The sequence below is a fragment of the Lycium barbarum genome, chromosome 6 (assembly GCF_019175385.1).
Source record: "Lycium barbarum isolate Lr01 chromosome 6, ASM1917538v2, whole genome shotgun sequence".
Taxonomy (NCBI): domain Eukaryota; kingdom Viridiplantae; phylum Streptophyta; class Magnoliopsida; order Solanales; family Solanaceae; genus Lycium; species Lycium barbarum.
In genome coordinates this window covers 117,482,009-117,493,198 of record NC_083342.1, presented here as the reverse complement: position 1 = coordinate 117,493,198, position 11,190 = coordinate 117,482,009, and the positions used below count along the sequence as shown (strand labels likewise).

Genomic DNA, 11,190 nt, shown 5'->3' with positions numbered 1-11,190 from the left:
TGATAATGAGGCTCAACTCCTCTAGCTATAATATTTTTTCCGCTACAAGAGACGGTGAGAATCGAACCCACACTTATTGTGTAAAAAACTCTCACCGATACCACTATATCATCTTTTCTTCTTTCTTTTTTCCTTTTTCTTTTTCTAGGGCACAAAATTAAATACTAGTATTAAGCAAAGTGCCAAACTCAAACCTCCCCATGATACTATGAGCATTGAAATTGGTGGATTTGGCTAGGTTGTTTATTAACTCAACATTTCTCTTCTTTGGACTTGGAGTTGGAGAGCCATTGGTTGTTTTGGAGGGAGATGAGTGTAAACGTTTCTTGGGCTTCACTCTATTAAGGTCGACTACATTTGAACCAATCAAATGAGGGAAATTGAGCAAGGCTCGTGCCCCTCGCATTTTATATGCGGCACGATCATAAGCCAATGCTGCATCCTCAGGTGTCTCATATGTACCCAGCCATACCCTATTATTCCCTTTCTTCGAGGGGTCCCTTATCTCCGCCGCGAACTTACCCCATGGCCGCCTCCTCACGCCTCGGTATCTCCTCCAATTTGGTGGAGCGTCTACACCACGCTCCACTTGTAATATTGAACTAGGACTAGGAGTGGAATCATTTATTTGTTGGGAAGAGCTAATAATATTATTGAATGGGCTAGTTTCTGAAAAGATTTCTGAATCTTCACTGAAATGTTCCAGGGAATCGTAGCCTAAAATATTGCTTAGGTCAAAATCTTCAGATGAAATAACTCCAGGCTGCATCATTCTCTTTAATTGGTCGACAAATCTAAGGAAAGAGATTTATGGGATTTAGTTCCGCTTCTTCTGTCTTAGTGGGAGTTGGAAGTATCTGAGAATTTTAATTGAGGCTGTATAAATAGTGGTCCTTACTCTACGCCCTTGTTAATAAAATAGTGTTATGAATTTCGAGGAAGCTCACATATTGATATATTGAAGTATGTATTTGGGCATGTGTTTTATTTGAGTTTTAATGACTTTTGGGAGGAAAAATAAAAATAGACCAGATTAATAAAATATTTCAACCATTTCATTTTTGAGAGAAAGTGTTTGATTGAGTACGAAATTTTGAAAAAGTTAAATACGTATACAAATTATCAAAATTGTCTATAAAGGAATGGCGGTAAGTGTTTTTCATCTTCATTTTTTTCTCTTTTTTTATGAGATAATAAAATTTTATATCAAGTAAATAACAATAACTCATCATTAAGATAAAACAAGAATGTTAAAATTAAATTGGAGTAGTTTCCAAAGAAGAGAAAAGTGTCTTTATGAGAATTGGTCAAATTGTTTTCTCAGTCACGTCTAAAGTTCAAGAAACTTCATGGTAATTTTGAATTAGGGGTCAGAAGGAATAACAATCAAACTAAAGAGAAGAAGTCACTAATATTTCTATATAAAAAGATGTGAATACATAATATGTTGAGTTCATGACTAAAAAGTTCCTCGACTTGTAGTGTTTTTGCAAGTTAATTTCATAGTTATTCTGTTACCCTCTTGAACTACAATTTTCAAGAATTAAAGTTTCCTGACTCAATATTTTTTGATGTATGTAGTCACGTTTTAAAAACACTTAAATGTGTCATTTGAACTTTGAGTTGATGCATAAAAACCCCCTAAACTAACATTGTTTCGCAAGTTTCATAGTTAAACTGTCGGATGTTTGTGTTCACAACTAGAAACAAAAGTTTTCTCCATTGATATTCAGTGGAAAATTTGTGTTATAAAACATGATTTTCTCACTTCATTCCCACTGAACCAGTTCACTAGAAAAACTCATGTTGGGAAATAGGTTCTCATTAAAATGCTGGGAAGCTTTCTAATTTTTCCGTATGAAAACATTACTATTTTTTTTAACTGATTCAAGCAAAGTATTTGTGAGAATAACTACTAAACATTTTTCAGCGGAAAATTTCAGATGGAAAAATAGTGATTGTTTAGTAGGGGTTACCTGCCTAAACTATAATTTTTGAACGTGATCCCCTCACCCCCAAAGAATATTACTCAATGCGTCCAGTAACATTATACGTGACATTAGATTTTCAGCCCGTAGTAAAACTCTTCAAATTAATATAAAATATGCACGATGGGTGTAACAATAAGGTACACTTACCTACTCCTTTTAATTTTTAACTCCTCAAAAGACAAATTTAAGACAAATTTAAACATATAGAGTTGTGATGTTGACAATTCTACCAAAAGAAGACTGAAAAAACAGTTTTCTTATTTCGTGCGCGCAGGGAACAGCTAGCCGAACAATCAGTTTACAAAAAGGAACAATATACATCATAATTTGTTAAATTTTTAACTTATAAGAGAGAAAGAATAGAGAAATGAAATAATTACAATTAAATAGACTTGGAAGTTAGGGAATAAGTTAGTGGGAAGGCTTTAATATTTCTTTTTGTTGGGATTTTATTAATATAGGATAGTACAATAACATTAAACTGTAATATCACCATACCATAAATTAAGTGTAGAAACATGTTGCTCTAATATGTCCAAAAAAAATGGCGTACTTTCTTTTTGGTCAAGAAGTAATTCCACGTTGTAAGTGGTATTTTGATGTAATTTCTCTTTTATATATTCCACATTGGAGTGGCGTGAAGCAGGAAGGAGCTAGGCACCCCCCTACCCTTTAGCCTCATCACTTCTCTCCTTCCTTCAAAAGATTTAAAAATATATAGTGGTACTAATTATGTGTATAGTATATATTCTTTATTTCTCTCCACTCCAGACTCTTTTTTTTTTCCATTTTGTGTTCGATATCCAATTTAAGATATTGACTAATTTGGAGTCGCGCCACATGATTATAAATCATTAAAGATGGTAGTTAGTTGGGCGACAAGTTATGCAGCTATTAACTCTTGCATAATTAATACCTAGTTTGGTAGTTGGTTAGGAAGTAAGTTTTTCATGTATAAAATAAATTTGGTGTGTAGTTTACAATCTAGAAACCCGCATAACTAATACGTATTGATATTGGTGGAAATAATCCACTTTTAGATCATGAGGTAATGCAAAACTGTACCGGCACTTTTAATGAAATTGATGATGATGATGAAACACAAGCCCCCGAAAATCCCATAGGCGATATACATCCTGCACAATCACATACACAAGACAAACTGCCAAGAACTCGTAGGCCAACCGCTAGAATTTGAAAATTTATGGCTAAAGATAAGGAAAGACAAACAGCTACATGTGGTATATGTAAACAAGAATTTGATTTTAGGCAAGAAACTAGTAAGGATAGTGGAATGAGTTCACTAACGGGTCATATGAGATCTAAACATAAGGAAGTTTGGGGAGAGAAAAAGGGTTCAAATGTAGGGGGCATTCAACAAACAATAGACCCACGAACCGGTAGAAATTTTAGCTATGACAAGAAAAAAGATCGTATAGAAATAGCTAAAATGGTTGTTTTTGATGCTCTACCATTTTCCTTTCCTTCGGGTTTGGTGTTTGTTACATATATTCAACGTTGTTATAATCCGTTGTTTGAAGGTATTCCTAGAAGTACTTGTAGGGCGGATATTATAGATTTATATAAAAGATATAGATTTTATTTGTGCCATATATTTAATTCTTTAAATTGTAGTGTTTCTCTTACCGCCGATTTGGGTCTTAGTCTTAAAAAGTTAGATTTTTTTGCTATTACATGTCATTGGGTTGATGATAATTGGGTGATGCAAAAAAGAATTATAGCTTTTTTATATGATGAAGGGAAAGGTCGTCATGACGGAAATTTTTTAGCGGATTCAATGTCAACTATTATGAATTTTTTTAACATTTATAGAAAAACACTTTGTATTGCTTTAAATAATGCTTCTAATAATACAAAGGCGGTTGGTCTTTTAAAAAGAGAATTAAATCCTCCGCTAAAAAATATTTTTCATGTGAGATATAGTTGTCACATTTTAAACTTGATTGTTAGAGATGGTCTTAACTATTTTGAAGATTCTATTCAAAAAGTTAGAAATGCGGTTGCTTTTGTTTTTTGTAATGCTAATAAGCAAAAAATGAGAGATTTTAAGAATTCTTGTGTGCAAAATGGCCTTAGACCTAGGAAAATTCAAGTAGAAGTTGACACTAGGTGGAACTACACTTACATTATGTTACAACAAGCATATGATTATAGGATTCCATATAACAAGTTCACAACCATTTTAATACGGATAGTGATGATTGGTTAAATATTACAGATTGGGAAGATGTTAAGGAATGTATTGAATTTTTACAAAAATTTTATAATGCAACTCTTGCTTTTTCTAGACAATTCTATCCCACGGTAATCGAAATTTTAGACTACTTAGCGGAAATAGCTAGAGTTTTATATGAGTATAAAGATAAATCCGGTTATCAAGTGGCTATTTTTTCTATGACAGCAAAATTTAAGAAGTATTTTTTTCCCATCCCAACTTTATTTATATTGGGTTCTCTTTTAAATCCTTGTTTTAAAATGTCTTATACTAGAGCATTGGTTGGTCAAATTTATAAATATTTAGAAATTGACGAGGGAGTTGAACCATCTTTACAAGAGGCCGAGCTCGCGATTGATGCCGAGTTTAGAAAAGTTTTTAGTCATTATTCTACTTTGGAAAAAAGTGCTACACCCCTTGCTCCACGCCCTACTACTTCTCAAAGTAGCAAAAAGGGCTTGTTGGGTTTGTCGAATTTAAAAGTTTTACATTCACATACAACTCTTCTCATAATGCAAATTTTGATGAATATCACCTTTATTTGATGCAGCCAAATGTGGATATCAACCAACTAGATGATTTGGACGTCTTAGCATGGTGGAAGAAATACAAGACGAGTCATCCGGTACTTTCAAGAATGGCTCGAGATATCCTTACGGTTCAAATATCAACCGTGGCTTCGGAAAGTGCATTTAGCCAAGGAAGACAACAAATTGGAGACTATAGACACTCATTATCCGGATTTAGCTTGCAAGTACTAGTTTGCATTCGCGATTGGATTAGATCGGAGCGGTGCAACCAAAACTCAGAAGCGGTGGAAGGCGAAGAGGAAGAGATTGAAGATTTGATAGCAAGTGGAATAGACCAAATGGAAGACTTTGAAGATATGTCAATGACCGAATATAATATGGCGGATATTAGCCGAATGATTGACACTTTTTTATTTTATTATTTTACTACTTTTTTGTAACTCATGTATTATTTGCAAGTTAAAAAAAACTACAACTTGTAAATAAATGTTATCCATGAATGAATAAAATATATAGCTCATTGAGCTTTCTTCTATTTACTTGTGTTCATATTTTTACTTATATTAAGTTAGGAATATACCTAAAATATCCTAAGAATATACTTATAATATACATCTACTTAAATTAAAAAATAGAAAGTTATATACTTAGAAAATAACTAAAATATACTAAGAATATACTTATAATATAAATATACTTAAGTTATAAAATAGAAATTTATAAACTTAGAAAAAACTTAAGTTATAAATAACTTAAGTTATAATACATATAACTTAAATATATATATATATATATATATATATATATATATATATATATATATATATATATATAAGTATATTTATATTATAAGTATATTCTTAGTATATTTTAGGTATATCTAGTATAAATATACTTAAGTTATAAATAGAAAGTTATAACTTAATATATATATACCACTATAAAAAAAGGGGTTATTTGTGGAGGTTGAAAGTTACAATTCGCGGGGGGTTTTGGCCTCCGCTAATTGCTTAAGGAGACTAAAACCCCTACGAATTGCAACTTTCAACCTCCACAAATTACCCATTTTTCTGTAGTGTACATATATGTTGTTAGTTAGTAAATACATAAACTTTAGTTATAAAATTATATAACATATATAAATATACCTACAATATACTAAGAAATACTAAAATGTACATATACTATACAAAAAAAAAGGTTTTTTTTTTAGATTAGAACCGGCCGGTTCTGGTTCCGGTTTCCAATTTTGAAATCGGTTAACCGGCAACCGGTGGCCGGTTCCCGTTTTTTGACCGGAAACCGGCCGGTTTCCTAACCGATTGCCGGTCCGGTCTGGTTTGGACCTGTTAACGGGCTTACTCTACACAGTCATCAAAAGCAGTTTCTGACCATGCTACGTACAAATGCTTCTAAAAAACACTCTTTTTATTCTGTATCCCAACCTCTACACAGTCATCAAAAGCAGTCTCTAACCACACTACAAACGTTATTTTTCTTTTAAAAAAAAATCATTTTGATTGCTTCTTATGTTCGGTATTCGATTTAGAGTTTGAATTATTCGGATTCGATCAAAAAGTCCTAATTGAAAGGTAGCGCACTCTATGAAAATTGACTTCATTCTCAATTTCTAAACTAATTAAAATCTTTAGTTAAAATTTAAACACAGTTGATCTAATATACATATATACGGATAATAACAACCAAACGTAGTTATAATTTATTAGTATCACCTATGAGAATATTTTGCTTATATTGTTTTTTTTTATCTTATAGCCAAATGCATATTGACTCCGAGAGTTTATAGCCTTTTGATACTATTACTGTATGTGATTATATGGAAAAAACATCAATCAAATTGGAATTCGTTACGCTTTAATCGTGCCAAAGGTTTATCATGTCTAAGTATTCCAACGATATCGTTACCCTCGTGTAAACATGCACATCCTTCAAAACTATTAGGTTACCCTCTTAAACTCGTTTAAACTAGGAAAATTGTCGAGACTTCACATATATACTCTGCCCTTAATTTTTAATTACTTAAATCTTGAATACTTAGTGATTTTTAAGGGTTTCTTTTTAACTATTAAAGTTAAATTGCTTGATTTGGTGTAAACATTGATGGCAAATTAATTTTACCGTTTATGTATTATGGTAGTTTCCATGAGTGCCTGAAACTTCAGTAAACTCTTTATATAATTCGTTTAAGATATGGAGTAGTAGGATGAAAATCAATGTTTTATACTGCTACCAATTGACTTCAATATTTTTTTTTTAATTTTTTTTTTACGTTTCCCACGTTTTAAATTCAGGGACTATACTTTTAAGTAAACGTGTTTAAAATATTCTCATTATTGTCCTTTATTATCCTCCCTTGTTTGAGACTCACTTATCATATCAAGGAAAGATTCTGGTGAAATCATAAACAAAAAAAAAAAAAAAAAAAAAGGGGAGTTGGTATTTATCCTGGAGACTTTATATTTTCTATTCCTCCGCAGAGCGGAGCCAGCATACCAAATGCGGGTTCGGCTGAACCCAATAACTTTGATTCAAATTCTGTATTTGTTTTGAAAAATTCATTGAATATGTATAGATTGTTACTTTAGAACCCAATAACTTAAACGAATTAGAATTCCGAACCCAAAAACTTAAAATCTTGGCCGCCTTTGTTTCTCTGTGTGATTATATTACACATCTGATTATATTCTCTTCTTTGTTGAATGCTAGAGGATAATTAGGTTACTAAAAAAATCACCGACTATGGATTATTTTATGAGGTGCCGATTGGTCAGGTGTCGCTTCACAACTATCGAGTTGGAAGAGCTTTTCTTTTGGGAAAATCGTTTCATTGGAAGATGTTTTTATTTTGTAACTATCTTTATTCCGAATTTCGTACTTTCACTTCTTTTTAAAAAAAACATCTAAATGTTTCTACTAGAGTTCAAATTTTCAAAAAGTAGTTACTCTTATAAGTGTTTTTATTAAGATAAAATTCCGAGTAAATACTCTGGCAAAGTAGCACTTTGTGTTTGGTCATTCTATTTGAAAAACTATTGTTAGTATTAAGAAAATAATGTTTATGACTAATACTTTCGAGAAGTGTTTATGAGAAACAAATTACTAATATATATATATATATATATATATATATATATATATATATATATATATATATATATATATATATATCGTACATCTTATAAACTATAGGAGTATATGGTTATTTAAACATATTAAAGGTATACCATTCAATGTAGGAAGATAATTTGATAAATATAAATTTTACAAAAGAATATTTTTGTCGTTTAAAGATTCTTGTTTCAAGAAGTTATAAATTTATTTTTCCTTTGCACGACAGAAAAAAAGTTTTTATTATTACTCATAATCGCTTAAAGGATATATTGTCAAAGACAATAACATGCTTTTCAACAGAAGCAAAGAGATGACACAACACTTATTAGGATGATCATACAAGAGGTGTTCTGTCAAGACAGTTTGAAAATGAAGATTGCAAGAATTCTAGCACATATGAATTTGTATCCTCGTCGAGTCTAGTTTAAGATAGTTTTTGAGACACTTTGCTTTTCAAATTTTGAATCTGTTTTTAGTCGAGTCTGATGTTTGTACTGAACCTTGTTGTTTTGGTAATAAAATTGCTTATTTACCAAAAATAACGTGCTTTTCTAGTACTTATTTTTTATATCTGAAAGCAATCTTACTAAATGAAATCCAAAAACACAAACCTTTAGCCTCGTGCAATAAAATGAAGGTTCCTAGAAGAGAAGTAATTGAAGGTTCATTTGCCAAAAAGATGAAAAATATATCATTGAACTGTTATCTCTCTTTCTTTAACAAATTGCAGTACGACAAAACTTCTACTTTTCCCTTTTCCTTTGTTTTTTGGTGGCACGCATCGGATATAACAGAGGGCTTTTATATAATACTATTAGTAATAGAGTATTCGAATTTGTAAAGTGCTAAAACCTACTTCTCCGTTTAAAATAAATCAATTTAAAGTTTTTAAATTATTTTTTTATGATCGCACAAATATTATCAAATATTTAAAATCATAATTTTTTATATCTTGTAATCATATAAATAAAGTTATGATATATTTAACATCACGAATTTAAAATTTAATTTTCTTAACTTTATGTCAAGTTAATTATGTTCCCCGAATGATATAAATTTCTTTCACCTCAAGCTGGAGGGCTGGTCGAATATGACGGCTTGACCGGTCCAGCCGGATGGATCATGTGTGCAAAATCTCAAATTTAAAAAGAAAATTAATAGAATATACTTAAAGACTTCGTTGAACTTTTTTTTTTTTAATTATCTTAAACCAGCGGAACTTTATTTGCATTATATAAACCAGACCATATAAGACAATAGTTAGTCATACACTGGGTACTTAATGATTAGCTTCATTTAATGTGTGCCCACGTGTGGCATGATATAAATATAAATTAAAGCACTAACATTGTTAAACAAAAAGCACATGCATAATGGACGAAGTCGGATGGTTTAAATAATGCTAACACTAAAATTAGGAGTGATACAATTCGGAGCTGAATAGACGAATTAAACTGTACTTAATCAATAGATGAGTTATTATCCAATCCTGCCCAAAATTAATATGTACCTACTAAATAATAGGTGAAAACTCAACACACCTAACTCTTATTTCAAGTTTTAATTAATTTATTTGTTTTCTTATAATTTATTTAACTACCAAATACAGTTAATAAAAAATACTTTCTTAAATATAGCTATACATAATATATCAATGGAGAAAATTTAAAAATATTTTAACAAAGTTTTTCTGGGTCAATTTGAACTATATACTTAGCTTAACCAGCCCAACTTTTAGTTTTGCTAAATTGGGGGTCAAGTTGCGTTGAGTTTGTTAGCAACGGAAAAACTTACAAACTGAAGAAGTTGATGAACGAGGTCAAAGTTTAGAGAGAGAAAGAAGAGAGAGAATGTATTAGATTGAATGAATAAAATCATCTTCTGTTCAGTGCATGTATCAAATGTAACAAAACAATAATACAACTGGGCTTGACCACATTGGGCCGACCCGGTACAAAAAATGAAAAGGCCCAAGTGGACTAAGATTAATCTGGGCTAGTCTGAATAAGTCCAACACCCCCCGTCAAGTTGGAAGGCGCCAACACCCCCAACTTGGGTAAAAGACCATGATGAACAACACCAGGAAGAACTTTAGTGAACAAATCAGCCAGCTAAGTAGCAGAAGATGTATGTGAAAGATGAATGAGAACCTCCAGAAGCTTGGCCCGAACCAGATGGCAGTCCAATTCTATGTGCTTGGTCTTTTCATGAAATACAGGATTCTTGGCTATGTGAATGGCTGCCTGATTATCACAAAGCAAGGGAATTGGAGATGAAGAGCACAAACCAAAATCAGTAAGTAGCCGAGAAAGCCAGACAAGATCAGCGACAGCTTTGCTCATAGCCCTATACTCAGCTTCAGCAAAAGACATTGAAACAATCTGCTGCTTCTTGGCCTTCCAACCAATAAGGCTGCCCCCAAGAAGAACACAGTAACCAGTCACAAACCTCATGGAATCAGGGCATGAGGCCCAATCACTATCACAATAAGCAGCAAGAGACAAGTCTGGACCATTGTTGAAGAAATGGCATGCTCAGAAGTGCCTTTCAAATACCTCAAAAGATGAAGGGCAGCAGTCATGTGTGGAAAACAAGGGGCTTGCATAAACTGACTGAGATGCTGAACAGCAAAGCAAATGTCTGGTCTGTATGAGTTAAAAAATTCAACTTCCCAACGAGGGACCTATAAACCTCAGGCTTTGGAAGAGGATCACCGTCATGAGCTTTAAGTTTGACATTCAATTCAAGAGGGCACAGAACAGAAGAGGCATTGGAGCAATGAAACTCATGTAACAAATCCTGGACAAACTTCTTCTGATGGAGTAATACACCAGAACTAGAAGAAAGGACCTCAATGCCTAAAAAATAATTCAAGTACCCCAAATCTTTAATTTTGAATTACTCATGAAGGAAAGCTTTAAGAAAGGAAATCTCATCAACATCAGTACCAGTCAATATAATATCATCAACATAGACAACTAATATCACAACTGAATCCCCAGAAATTCTTGTAAAAAGAGAATAATCATTCAGAGAATGAGAGTAACCTCTGGTAGAAAGGGCTTGAGAAAGTTTGGCATACAATTGCCTAGAGGCTTGTCTTAAGCCATAAAGTGATTTTTGAAGTTTGCAAACAGGATGAGCATAGGAAGGTGAGGAAGGAGGTATATATTCAGGTGGCAACTTCATGAAAACATCTTCATCCAAATCTCCATGTAAGAAAGCATTGTTGACATCTAACTGAAACATAGGCCACTGTTTCTTGATAGCAACAGCAACCAGGGTCTTAACAGTGGACATT

At 32.3% G+C, this 11,190-nt stretch overlaps 1 protein-coding gene across 1 annotated transcript; it reads right to left on the bottom strand.

Moving 5' to 3' along the window:
• LOC132600057 (ethylene-responsive transcription factor 1-like) lies at window positions 1–821 on the bottom strand. Its single transcript, XM_060313189.1, has one exon. It carries the CDS (start codon window positions 770–772, stop codon window positions 158–160), a length of 615 nt encoding a protein of 204 aa, XP_060169172.1. The 5' UTR covers window positions 773–821; the 3' UTR covers window positions 1–157.
• Between the last annotated feature and the right edge of the window lie 10,369 nt (window positions 822–11,190).